Here is a 14,416-nt window from a genome sequence, read left to right on the forward strand (position 1 = left end):
ATCCAATGCTACACTCCACTGCGCTTGGACCTCAGACTTTTTGGGGTTTTGGCCCGTTGAGCCCCCACTGGCATGAATACCGCTGCTTTCTGGAAAGAAGAGCTTTGGTGTCCCCCCTGTGTGAGAATCCCGCTACCCTCTCTGAAATTTCAGTTAGGTAACCCAGAGACCAATCCTTTAAGCAGCCTCCAGACAGGTTATAATATTGCAAAAAAAAAAAAATGTTCTCTTGTGGTTTATGGAATTGGGAATTGGGCTGCCACCTGCTCTAGATATAAGGCCAGGCTGCACTGGGAAGAGAGTGGTCTAGGGCAAGTCAAGACATCATGAAATGTCCTGCCATTTTGAATGTGGCTTTTTGTTGATTGGGTATTAAGTTAGATCCTACAGGCTTTTACTTTTTTTACAGAGATCTTATTTATTTATCTAAGTTTTCAGTGTTTTTAAACACTGGATGAATGAAGCCTTTGGAGCTTCTTATTATGTCATTTTGCTTCATCTGTTGCTTTTGAGGCTTTCATACTTGATGAGGGAATCAGACATGACACAAAGCATGAAGCTTGAGAAGGGTGGAGTGCTTAGAAAGAAGTGAGAATTTGGGAAGTGAGGAGTGCAAGTGGACAAAGAAATACAGAGAAATCGATTACAAAGGAGCTTGTTTGCCAAGCCACGTAGTTTATATATGGTCTTGAAAGTGAAGAGAAACCTTGAAAATTAGGGTAGTGACACGATCAAATTTTCCTTTAGAGAAAATTACTCTGGCAGCAGCAGCATGCTGGATGGATCGGAGAGGGATAAGGATACAGCACGGTCACTAGTGAAAATATTCCTAGGAACATTGAGAAAGATGATGGTGGTCAGAATCATGACAGTGGTGGTAAGAAAGCGAGGAAAAGGTATCTAGAAAGATGAACACACAGAGGCTAGTGACTTATTCGAGCTTGGGAAAGAAAACCAGAGATGCTGGTGCCATTCCTGAAGTCAAGGAATGTAGGGAGAGAAACCGCGAAGAGAAAGCTGATGGATTAATTTTAAATCATGTCAGACATTGTGGTAAATTGCTTTTGTTGTTAGAAGAAAGTGAAACATGGGGATGAGGCTGACGCCCCTGTTGGCTATCAGACACAATCCCAGTCCTCCTCTTAGAAGTCACCACCCCTGAGGTCCCTCGGTGGCTCAGTCAGGTGAGCATCCAGCTCTGCATTTCAGCTCAGGTCATGACCTTACAGCTGGTGAGATGGAGACCATGGAGGGCTCTGTGCTGACAGTGCGAAGCCTGCTTGGGATTCTCTCTCTCTCCCTCTCCCCCCCCCCCCCCCGCCGCCATTCATGCTATGTGTCTCTGTCACAGTAACACTACCACCAGCTTAGTGTGTATTCTTTCAGGCCTTGCGCTGTGTATTTCCATACTCCCCATAATTCCTTTTAGATACCTAATATAGTCTATATTTTATACACCCCAATTTTTTTCTTCACACAACTGATAATGTAGACGTTTTTCTCACTCAGTGCATATGAAGTTAAGTCATTCTTTTGACTGTTGTGTCGTATTCCAGACGAGTCACCCATCGGGCCCATTGATGGATGTTTAGCTTTGTCCCAGTTTTCCTGTGCTAACAGTGATGTTGCAGTGGATATACATTTCTATGGGTTTTTTTTTTTTTTTTTGCAAATTATTTGATTTTTCGCCCTCTACTAGTTACTCAGAAGTGGAATTGCTGGGTCCTACGGGGTATGTTCTTATTTTGATAGTTGTTGCCAAACTGCCCTCCCTGTGGGTGCTGTGACTGCACAGTGTGCAAGGTGTTTATACCACATTCTCATCAACATGTAACATGGCTTTTTTTTTAATTTATTTTTTTATTTTTGAGACAGAGAGAGACAGAGCATAAACGGGGGAGGGGCAGAGAGAGGGAGACACAGAATCGGAAGCAGGCTCCAGGCTCTGAGCCATCAGCCCAGAGCCTGACGCGGGGCTCGAACTCACGGACCGCGAGATCGTGACCTGAGCTGAAGTCGGACGCTTAACCGACTGAGCCACCCAGGCACCCCAATGTAACATGGCTTTTTAAAGTGAAAAATGATAGATCATGGCTTTGTTTCTCTGATCATCCGTGAGGTTAGGCATGGTTCCCTTGCCATTTGTCTGTCTTCTGTGAATTCCTTGTTTTCATCGTTTCTCCATTAGTCTGTTGGACCTTTGGCTTAGGGATTTAGGAGTCCAAAAATATTTATATCCTAATCCTTCATCTGTTTTATGTCACCGGTATCTTCCTTAGTCTCTTGTTTATCTTGCCAATTTGTTTATGATGTTGTTAATTTGGATGGAAAAAATGTATCAATCTCGTCCTTTATGGCTCAGGTTTGTTAGAACAGCCTTGCTGACTCTTGCTGTCATGGGCATAACCGCTCTGTTTCATCTCACCTTTTTCATTTTTTAAGTTATCAGTGGGAAATTCTAGAATTATGTAAATGGAAAGCTATGTCTAAGAATGGAGTGGCGGTCAAAACACACACTCAAGATACGGATGGGGGGTTCCTCAGAGTAGAGGAGGTGGTTGAAACCAATGGCAAACAAAATAGTGTCCAGACAAAGCATGTCAAGTTAAGTTCACAGAGCAATCAGGTTTTATTCACACTTGTATTCCTAGAACTGAATGTGGTGCCAGCCTCCAGTGGCATTCGTCAATACAACATCTATTCATCTAAAAATCTATAAATAAATCTGTAAAGGCCCGTTGAGTGAATACATCTTAAAATCTTCCTCTTTCCTTGAATCAATTTGTCAAAGCAAATCTTACAAGTGGGTAAGCATTGCGAGAAGGTGCTGTGACCTTTTGGCTTACCTGTATCACCAAAGCTGGACACTGGCTTCTAGTTCTCATTCCTTTGGTCCTGCCCTTTAAACGAACCAAGGTGGCATCTGTGAAGTCACAGCTGGAGGAGCAAGGTGATATTTGACCTGCACAACTGTGCTGATTTGAGATGAATTTGGAGTGTGTCCATGAATGCCAACATCTCTTTGCTGTATCCTGTAACACCCCTAGAGTATTCATATTGGTCATTGTTCTCCTGACATTAGTTATTTTGTGGATTTATGAAGCGCCTTTCCCTGAACTGTCAATCTACAAATTGTCTGTAACATCTACTCCGTGGGGTAAAGGAATGGAATTATTCATAAGGTAGTTTCTACCTCAGCTCAGGGTGAAATTACTCAGGGTATAATTAAGTCATAGACACACTGGCCTGAATGTGGATAAAGGTGGAAAGGAGATAATTCCTGTTCCAATTTGGATGCTTTCTGATGTTTGACGAGCCTCTGGTGGGTTAATCCATGAACTGTGGAGAACTCAGAATTCCCTGGAAAGGAGACTGGGTTGTTTTTTTTTTGTTGTTGTTGTTTTTTGTGTTTTAGTTTCAGGAGAATTGGAGAAGAACTGACAGGGGAGGGAGGGAATAGGCAGAACTGGAAAAGCTTAAGGTTGTAAACAGGAAGACAACACTGAAATCCGATAGGTCAAAACTATGTAACAGAGGTAAGGCGTAGAAAAGGTGGAAGCAGCAAAAATAAGGGTTAGGTGTTCGAGACTGAGTGGACACAGATTGTGCTGAGAGGGGCCAGGACAGGCTCGACCACAGCAGGGATTCTTCCCTGCCATGTACAGAAGCACAGGAGAGGTCGGCATTGGCAGTCCCCTTTGCCCCTACTGTTTGTTCTCTGGAGAGCCGGTGTGGACATAGCCAGGTGAGTTCACATGCAAGATAAGAAAATACAAATACATTCAGAGGTTGCAGACAAATTAAAATTTATTGAGACAGACGGAAATGCACCTACTTAGGACTACAGTTAAAGCATTTACTATTAACCAAAGGGTCGTGTTCACATTCCAGATAAGTCTACGTGGAAAAGCATTCAGAATTTACTAGATTTTTCTACATCACTATTTCATCTACAATAGGGACAACAAAATGACACTCAGGATTTGGTGGGCTCTCATTACAATGCTACACATTGAACAGGGACAAACATCAGTGACTTTGAGAAAAAGGTATAAAAAGACCAAAACCACCCACTGTAGAAAGGGCTCTTAGATGTTACTGTACAATGTGGTCAAGGTAAAAAATGAAAACAAAACAAATGTGAATTGCATTCTGGGAAAAGTAGAGGGGCAGACCTGGACAGACACGTAGGCATTCACTGCTGGGCATGGGGAAATGGGCATAAAGAAGGGGAAACTGATAACAAAACCTCAGATTGAATATCAAGGTATTCCCATGCCTAGAATATCTGCAGAAACAAAAAGACATTAATATGGCAGACAACTAACTATGGTGGAAGAAAATTCTGGGGTTTAAGTTGGATGCCGAGGAAACGGTATTAAATAAGAGAACCATTTATGGAATGAGAATAAAACTATTTACTAGAGTTTCCAAAAATGAGTCGGTGAGGATTCAGTTCATGAACTGTCTCAAAAAAAGGTAATCGATTATCATGGTATTATTTTTTTAATCAAAATTCTTATGTATTCTTAGTTGCTAGCAAAAATGCTCCTGCCCAAAAGGAAGAAATGAAAAATTTCACTTCTAAGGGTAAAGTTTCTAAAAATTGTACTAAAGCCCTTTAAAAATCCAGTGATGTCATGCCAAAGTTGAGGCACGAAAAGTGGTGTTAATGTTGGTTGGTCCATTGATTTTGGGTTTCCGGTCTTAGGAGGGCTTTTTATTTAATATCTTAATGAATCAAAATGTCTTCTTGGAATATCTTTGAAAATGAGCATCTCGTTAGCTTACTGGGAACTGACTACAGAGCACACTCTTCTCCATCATTAAGTGAATGCTAAGAATCTTTAAGTGTCATCTTATTTTGACACTTGTCATAAGATAATTAGGCAAATTAAAATCGGTGGTTCTCTGTTCCTCGAAGTTTCTCTAAGTGAAATCAGTTAGTCGATTTTAATTTGTTCTCTTGTGCATTTTTCCAAGCTCAGAGAGACAGTAACAGTGGTTTTCTCTGATGGTGTAAACTGAGATTTTTTTTTAATGTCTTGATCCTTTTATATACTCTATTATAATTTAGCTGCAATTAAACACCTGTTTTCTAAATTATGATCTTGGTGTTGTGTTCAAGTGAGAAAAAAAAAATTGAAACAGGGATGATGCAGTTGAAATCCCAATACAGAGCTTGCCTCTGGCCTCTCTATACCTACAGTCCTGGTTGTACCCGTGTATATTAGGCCAAAGAAGTTTACTGTATCAAGTATGTTCATTTCCCATCTGAGACTAACTCTAGAGATGATGCCACTTTGGCCAATGCTAGGATTGGACACTGCTGGTTTGAGGCAGGTTGACAGAGTACAAAGTGTTTTTTTGCCTGAGTTTTATGTGGTTGTCTTGTGGATGGGCTGGAATTCATGATGAACGAAAACAAACAACAACAAAAAATGTGGGCCAGAAAGCCTTGCTGGGTGGCTGATGAGGGTATCCAGGAAGCTGGAAACCAGGTGGAGCAGGAGCTTAAGGGCTGGTACTGAACTAAATGGGACCACTTGAGGACTATTCTTTGGTACTTTGTATCTGAGTCAGCTTTGATAGGGTCAGAAATTCTAAAAACGATAGAGATAATGACCCTACCAAATTTGGAGACACACTCTAATCGTGAACTTACTTCGGGAAAAGAAACACTGATGAAGGGCCTTCTTCACTGGTTTCTTGACATTGGTGCAGGTGAGGTGATGGGGACAGGACTAGCCGGTAAACATCCAACCCTAGCTTCTCTGTGCTACGATGAAGTTCTTTTTGGCCTCCGTCTGGGATTTTTTACAAAGGATGAGTGGTGGTATAAAATCTGTACAGTTCGTGGACCCTCATTATGATCTGTGGATAGAAATGGGGCAAAAGCAAAACCTTAGATTAAGAATCCGGAATTTTCTTCTGCTAAGGAACACTGCGGTATTGTCTTCTCGGAGAGCAGGGGATATGATAAGGAGACATGCCTTGGAAAAAGCCCTTGCGTAGGTAGGGAAGGTGAGAACCTGTGGCGGACAGGATTGTTGCAGCCCGGGGTGGGCTTGGAGCTGAAATGAAAGAGATGGCTTGTGAAGTTGCCCATGTGGGAGTCTCATGGCTTCTGCAAGAAAAGTGATTTAGGCGGACAGAGGCTTATCCAAATCAAAGGGCTTCCAGGAACTCTGCTAATGCATAGGGGAAGGAGCATCCTCAGCCTGCAGGCTGCAAGTGCTGTTAGTGCAAAAAAAGGACTTTGATACAAATTTCTTATTCCAGAAATTGTGATCCAGGTCTGGACAGGCTGACAAATCTAGAATTGTTTTTCAGATGAGTTTTTAGAGGATCTCGAAACACTTTTTTCTGAGAGGTGTGTGTGTGCACCTTGTACACGTACAGTCTGTTCTGTACATATTCAAGCATGTACAGAGAGAAGCGTCCAGACACCATTTTTTATTAAGGAAATCAATTCCCCAGAGGAACTCTTGACTGAATTAAGGCTCTTGTTTGTAGGAAGCCAGATAGAGTGATATGAAAACTAACTTTTAGTTATTAACACCCGGGGTGGTGGGGCTAGGGGGGAAAATAAGTACAGTGTGGTGTGTTTTCCACGACATCTACAGGACACAAGAAAAGCACTTAGACACCGTAAGGCCGGGAACCATGCTGGAATAACCACTGGTGTGGGTAATCAAAAAGCATCTTTGACGTTTACAAGGTGGGGGCTCCCTGCACTGTCAGAATCCCACATAAATCACATGCTTGTTGCAAAAATCTCATGGGAGGGAAGGGGGCTCGAATTCAGCCAGCCATTCCCCCTCTAAAAAACAAAACACAACACCCTTCTTCCCACACAAGCGTATGCAAAACCAGAATGCTCTGGGGACAAGAAGTGGTCTCCCAAACCTCGGGTCGGGTACAGAGAGCAACAATGGGGAAGAGGCCTTGGTGCTGTGGAGTCTTATGAGATACAAACGCAGGAGTAGGAAGTGACTTGCAATTCTGTGTGCACCTCGTGTCCTCTTCCCGGTGGGGACTACCATATGTACCCGACCTCGTCCTCTTTGTCGTCATCCTCATCCTCATCATCCTCTGTCACTGCCCGGGTGTGCACCCTCAGCTTGCCCAATCTGTCCTTTGGTCCCAGCTCCCGTTCATCCTCCAGGTCGTCTAGCAGGACCACGGAGCCACCACTGCCAAAATCCCCTGACGTTTCCTGCTCCTCTTCTGAAATATTAAGAAGGAAGACAAGATGGAGGATTAGTTTCTCTTTATACCTTATGACCATAAGAATGGTTCCTTCGCATGTGACTCAACTGTAGGGAAAAACCATGCAATTCACTCTCTGAATACTGGGGCCTCCCAGCCTGGAGGGACCACAGGCTTTGGGGGCCCCCAGAATTCTTGAGATGCTTCTACCTTCTGGGGTAGGACTGTGGGCGGTTTATCGAAGTCCCTCTCTGCCTGCGACAGTTCCTGACTGTTACAAAATGTTACCCAATCTCCTGCTCATGGTGAGTCCCTGACACTCCGGAAGCTAGCTACGCATAATCAAGTGTGCTTTATTCACGTCACCATTGTGAGCTTGTTCGCTGTAGACCACGGATAGGTCTTGAAATTTCCCTGCCCAGGGCTTTATTCAGTCAGGACGTGCAAGTCGTCATGGTGGGGCTGATGCAGGAAGACCTTACTCACCACAGCTCACAGTGCCCTGTTTCCTGGAGCCAGCCAGCTCGTTTCCGTATTTATCCACACACCAGCACTGTCCTGTGCTCCCGTGGCACTGTGTGGCTTTGTAATAGCCCTCCTCATTACACCGAGGTATGAATGCTCCTGAGGGAATAAAAGGTCCAATTTGAATCAGAGGTGCCCTGATACTCGGGGGCGATGCCCTCCAAGACGGAGAAGAGGGCTAACCTATGAGACCGGCAACTTCTTGCACAGCTAGCAGGGGAGAATGGGGCCGTTGGTTATTACTTACTCAAGATGACAAGTCCCTGGGTTTGCTCAAGGTTAGACAGGATCCCTTCTTTGATGGGTTCTTAGGTTTCCCCTCTAAATGGTGAATGGGTCCTGCTCTTACAACTGGTTAATATTTTTTCAGTTTTACTGAGCTAGAATTGATGGGCAGCCTTGTGGAATGTCAACTGTAGGGCCAAATTTGACTCACATATACTGGGACATGATTACCACTGTAAGTTTAATTAACATCCATCATCTCAATGATTTAAAAAAAAAAAAAGATGTGTTTCCCTTGTGATGAGAACTCTTAGGATTTACTATTAACAACTTTCCTATGTACCACACAGCAAAGTTGACTAGAGTCCTCATGCTGTACATTAAATTCCTAGTACTTACATGCCTTTCCACTGGAAGTTTGTACCTTTTGATCACCTTTCTCCAGTTCCCCCCCTCTCTACTCCCTACTGCTGGGGACTACCAGCCTGATGTCTTTTTCTATGAGTTTTTGTTGTAAACTTTTTTGGTTTATTTTTAGAGAGAGAGAGAGAGAGTACGTGTGTATACGTGAACAGGGGAAGGGCAGAGACAGTGTGGAGCCCACTTCAGCCTCTGACAACAGAGAACCCAGTGTGGGGCTGGAACTCACGGAATCACAAGATCATGACCTGAGCCAAAGACGCTTAACCGACTGAGCCACCCCGGTGCCCCTGAGATTTTTAGATTCCACAGATAGGTGAGATCATACAGTATTTGTCTGACTTACTTCACTTAGCATAATTTCTTCAGGGTCCATCTGTGTTGTCACAATGGGCAAGACTTCCTTCTCTTATGGTATACAATATTCTATTGTGTATACACACGCACCAATAATGTTTATTCAGTAATCCGGTGATGGACACCTCTGTTGTTTCTGTATCTTGGCTACTATAAATAATGCTGAAGTGAACATAAGAGTACATATATCTCTTCGACAGAATGTCATTTCCTTGGGATATATTCTGACAAGTTGAATTGCTGGACTGTATGGCAGTACTATTTTAAAATTTTTGATGAACCTCCATACTGCTTTCCCTAGTGGCTGGACCAATTTACATTTCCACCATCAGCGCACAATGCTTCCCTTTCCCCATGTCCTTACTAGCACTTGTTGTGTCTGGTCATTTTGATGACAGCCATTCTAACAGGTGTGAGGTGATATCTCACTGTGATTTCGATAAGCATTTCCCTGATGATTAATAACGTTGAGCATCTTTTCACGTACCTGTTGGCCATCTGTATGTTTTCTTTAGAATGATGTCTATATAGATCTTCTACCCATCTTTAAATCAGGTTTTTGGTTTGTTTTCCTACTGAGTTGAGTTCTTTATACATTTTGGGTATTAATCCCTTATCAGATATATGGTTTGCAAATGTTATTCCTCATTCTGTAGGTTTTCTGATAATTTCGCTGTGCAGAAGCTTTTAAGTTTGACGTAGTCCCACTTTTTTTTTTTTTAATTTAGTGGCTCGTGCTTCAGGTGTCCTATAAAAAATATGATTGCTGAGGCTCATGTCAAGAAGCTTTTTCCCCTATGTTTTCTTCTAGGAGTTTTATGGTTTCCAGTCTTGCATTTAAGTCTTTAATCCATTTTGAGTTAATTTTTGTGAGGGGTATAAGATAGAGATCTAGTTTCAGTCTTTTACATGTGAATATTCAATCTTCCAAGCACCATTTATTAAAGAGACTAATGGTAGACCTATACACTTGTGTTTATTTTTGGTTCCCTTGATCTTTGTGTCTGTTATTATGCCATCATGCTGCTTTGATGATTACAGCTTCATAACGTAGCTTGGAATCAGCAAGTGTAATGTCTCCTACTTTGTTCTTAGGATTGCTTTGGCTATCTGGGGTCTTTTGTGATTCCATATGAATTTTAGGATTGTTATTTCTATCTCTGCAGAACATAGCAGTGGACTTTTGATAGGGATAGCAATTAAATTGTAGATGGTTTTGGGTGATATGGACATTTTAACAATATTAATTCTTCCACTCCATGAACATGGGATTCCTTTCCATTTATTTGTGTTGTCTTTGATTTCTTTCATCAGCATCATATAGTTTTCAGTATATACATCTTTCACCTCCTTGGCTGAAACATATCTGCAAACAAGGAAAATTGTACTTGTTTCCAACTTGGATGCCTTTTGTTTCTTTTTCTTGACTGACTGTGCTGCATAGGACTTCCAGTAGTATGTTGAATAGGAGTGGTAAGAGTGCCCACTTGGTCTCGTTTCTGATATTAGAGGAAAAGATTTCAACCTTTCATTGTTGAATATGATGTTGGTTGTCTTATGTGGCATTTATTATGTTGAGGTTTGTTCCTTTTATACCTAATTTGTGGAGAGTTTTTAAAAACCATGAATGGATGCTGGATTTTGTCAAGTGAATTTTCTGCATCTATTCAGATATCACCTTGTATTAATATATCATATTGGTTGATTTGTGTATTTTGAACCATCCTTGCATTGCAGCATTAAATCCCATTTGATCCTTTTAATGCACTGTTGAATTTGGTTTACTAGTATTTTATTGGGAACTTTTGTATGTGTATTTAAGATACTGGCCTGTTTTTTTCTTGTAGGGTCCTTTCTGATTTTGCCATTGGGATAATGCTGGCCTCAAAAATGAGCTTGGGAGTGTTTCCTCTTCTTTGATCTTTTTTGGAAGAGTTGAAGAAGGTGTGGTGGTGTTAATTCTTTAAATGTTCACTAAAATTCACCAGTGAAGCCATTTGGTCCTGGGCTTTTCTTTTTGGGGATATTTTTGATTAGTAATTCAATCTCCTTACTAGTAATTGGGATATTGTTTTCCTGGAGTAAATGCTACTTGGCCATGATACATTGTTCTTGGAATACTACTGACTGAATTTACTGATCCTTTTGCATCTGTGTTACTAGGTGATTCACTAAGTGATAAAACTATATGCCTCTATTTCTTCTCCTTTTTTTATCATGGCACCCAATTCATGAAATGATTCAGGTGTTTTTCTTTGCCTCCTCTAGACATTTTGAATACATTTTCTTCTGTGAAAGACTTACTCATAAAAATATTTTGGGCCTCTTTTGGGGGGCGGTGAGGTTAGCATTTTGATTTTCATGAATTTCATGGTTTTTCATACAGGTGGGTCTTCTGTTTCTCTTCCGTAACTCACAGTACTTGTTTCAACAAGGTTTTCAAGATTCTCTAAGTTGGCTTATAGCAGTGGTTGTCAAAGTGTGGTCCCAGGACCAGCACCTGCATCGTTACCTGGAAACATCTTAGAAAAGCATGTACTTAGGCCCTATCCCACCCAGATCTACTGAATCAGAAACTGTGCTTTAGTAAACACTCCCAGTGATTCCAATACATGCTGAAGTTTTCTACTTTAGTCTTGGTCATTTTTTGACCTGAAAGGTTAGTGTTTGTTTTTTCATAAATGCATTTGAAGCTGTGAATATTCCTCTAAGTTTTTAGTTGCTTCCCTCTGATTTCGGCCCACAAACCTCATTTTCATTCAATCCTAAAAGTAGTTTTAATTTCACTTTTGATTATTTATTCTCCACGATGTATGGTCTATTTTGTTTTTAATTTGAATGCCCGTGAAAACACATTAGGAGATATCCCCATGCAGGAAATGATGTGTAAGGAGGTCAATGGTATTTTTATGAGTCAGCCAGAGTAATCTCTGTATGTGGGGAGATGTGATAAAGCAAGCTTGAAAACTAGGTGAGATTCAAGGTAGGACAAAGGTAGGCGTTTCATTGGTGTGAGCTAGGGAAAATGGAAGATGAGACGTTTTATCTCAGACTACATGCCTTATAAATGTCTCATTCATTATTAATGAAGCGGTAAGAAGATATGCATAGCCAATGAAAATAAAATTTAATAACTGGATTTATACTAATTCTTTAACTACCTGTGGACCTTAGGCATATCACTCAAACGCCTGAATAACCTCCTACATGGAGAAATCAGATTAGTGAGCACAAGCCCTTGCACTGGACAGACCTATGGAAGCTGCCTTCAGATCAGAATGATACCTTTGTCTTTTTAGAACCTAGGTCCACATAGGTCAAAGTCACAACTTTGGGGTTCTTCCTGAGTCGAACGGGGCATTATCAGAAGTGGGAGGTCTGAGGCAACCCAAAAATCAGTAGAGGAGAAACTACCTTAGACAATCTGTAAAATCAAAACAAAACAAAACAAAACTTGCCCATTTCTTCAAGTACACAGGTGCATGTTTGAAATGGCAAGCCGCTTAAGGGATGCACCTGCTTCTTAATGCTTAACAAGAAAAATTGTGAATTATTGTGTATTATATTGCCGCTGTCAGCTCTCTTTTTAAAAAGCAAGTAAACCAACCCAGACTCCTTTTTTGACAAATACATGAGGTTTACCAGTCTCTGCAATGGCCTGGTCTGAATGCCATGACCACCCCTTAGTGCTGGAGAAAGAGGATATGCAGCTGAAAGGGAACACTTCAACAAGCCAGCATTTGTTACCTTTACCTCCAGCCACAGATGGGCGTGTCAGGGAAAAGCACAGTTAACATTCAGACAGAGAGGAGAAATGTGCACTATTTAAACAGATTTATGCTTTCCTCCAGGGATTATTATGCACATGAATCCAAAAAACACATTTAAGCACACCCAAGCCTTTGAACCCGATCTGATAAATATAGAAGAGGCTACAGCTCATCTTCTTCCCTGAATGGACAATTTGGGGAATAATTCACAGACGTTACCGCTTGAACTAGGAAGGAACACTTGCATGCTCCATTCAAGAGAGATTCTTGAGAGAAGAGAAAGCCGAGGTTTACTGGAGCCCCAAGTAAGGGAGGAGCGGGCAGTAGAGACGGTGTTGGATTCCCACCCTTGCAGCCCTGCCCACTAGTCCTGGGCTAATGGACTAGGCAGCATTTCTCAAACAGCTCGCCTATCCTCAGACTACGTCCAGCCAGCTGTCTGGGAATGAAGCGAGGCATTTCTTTCAGGAAACACTGTTACCTAATGGAATAACCATTGCTGGGGCTCAACATTACACGAGACATGGTTGGTTTAATTAGTTGTTCAAACGAGTGACAAGAAAGTGTACTTACCCAACAGGCTCTTCCCCTTGCTCAGCTTCTGGATCCTGTTCATTTCATTCTGGCAAGGGAGACCTGGAAAATAATTTATGAAAGTCAGTTTCCAGATGGTGCAGGACATAATCTCTAATGATTGGCTTCACTCATGAAGTGAAATGTACACAATGACACACCTGAGACTGGAATGACTCCATATGCTGTTATTAAACAGCACAACAAATTCAGGCCATTAGTGTTACTAATCAAAAAAAAAAAAAAACAACAAAAACCCTTACATCATGAGGTACTTAAATAGTATTTGGGGGCTACTTGCATTGTATAGTAATTGTTCTTCCTGCCACCAACTCAGGCAAATGCCAAGTGCTTCTAGGTGATCTGGTAATAGACATTTTAATCAGCTGAGAACGAGGATTACAGCATCCTCGTGGTTAAATGTTACGAATCCACAGACGGGAGCAACTCACCAATACTTAATCTAACCCAGGTCTTGCTACAGGAGACAAAGAGGATGAGAATAGCTACTTCAGACTTACATAGACCTCAAGGAACAGCTGTAAAATTATACAAACTTTGAAGCTATGTAAGAGATAGAGAGTAGCAGTGAGAACAGAAAAGTGAAACGTTAACTCTCAGCCTCCAGGTCCCCAATTATAAAACACCTGTTGCCATGAATGAGCACAAAACTCAGCTCTCAAGGGAAGGACTGATAGAGTGGGAGCTGCATGGCCAATGAGGGCCTATGACAGTGTGCAGTTCTGTCTCCCAGGAGAAGAACTTATTCCATTCCAAGCCTAAAGAAAGATGGCTTCACCAGTTCTTGAGTCGCCGTGACTTGCCTTGGCAGACCGCATGGCTCTGGAAGACTCTGATACGTGCTCATGGGCCTCGAGCCAAGGGCAGAAGTATTCTGAGTCTCAGAACATTTACTACAGGCCCCAGACTTGCTTGGACAGAAGTAGCGTAAGTACCTGACCACCTTCTTAACATCTTTTACCCTGTGGAGTGCACGATGCCACCCGGTCTCGTTGCTGGTTCCTTAAGAAAAACTAATACGCTTTATTCACCCCTGGGTTTAAGGTGCTTTCAGAGTGCAGGAGAAAGATACCAACTGAAAACAACAAAGAAAAAGGGAAACAGATTCCATGTTTGATGAAGTAAAGCATTCACTATGACAAATAAGGGGCACTTAATGAATTCTTAGAATGTACCAGACGATGTTCTAGAATTTTGTCTTCATCTTTACAACAATCCTATAAAGTAGGGACCAATATTCTTCCTATTTTACCACCGGAAAGCTGATCTTTGTGCAAAAACCGTAGGCATTTAGAAGACTGTTCCTGAAGAAT

The 14,416-nt window shown here is 41.8% G+C and overlaps 1 protein-coding gene across 1 annotated transcript in view; it reads right to left on the reverse strand.

Annotated features, from left to right (window-relative positions):
* Window positions 1–3,788: 3,788 nt before the first annotated feature.
* Window positions 3,789–14,416, reverse strand: part of SPOCK1 (SPARC (osteonectin), cwcv and kazal like domains proteoglycan 1) — a 515,798-nt gene continuing 505,170 nt past the window's right edge. Inside the window, exons 9-11 of the mRNA XM_027076628.2 lie at window positions 13,083–13,145; window positions 7,699–7,836; window positions 3,789–7,230 (exon numbers count right to left, since the gene is read on the reverse strand). Coding sequence (XP_026932429.1) covers window positions 7,040–7,230; window positions 7,699–7,836; window positions 13,083–13,145 — 392 coding nt within the window. The 3' untranslated portion in view covers window positions 3,789–7,039. The remainder of the gene's footprint in view (window positions 7,231–7,698; window positions 7,837–13,082; window positions 13,146–14,416) is intronic.

This window comes from Acinonyx jubatus, chromosome A1 (genome assembly GCF_027475565.1).
Source record: "Acinonyx jubatus isolate Ajub_Pintada_27869175 chromosome A1, VMU_Ajub_asm_v1.0, whole genome shotgun sequence".
Lineage (NCBI taxonomy): Eukaryota > Metazoa > Chordata > Mammalia > Carnivora > Felidae > Acinonyx > Acinonyx jubatus.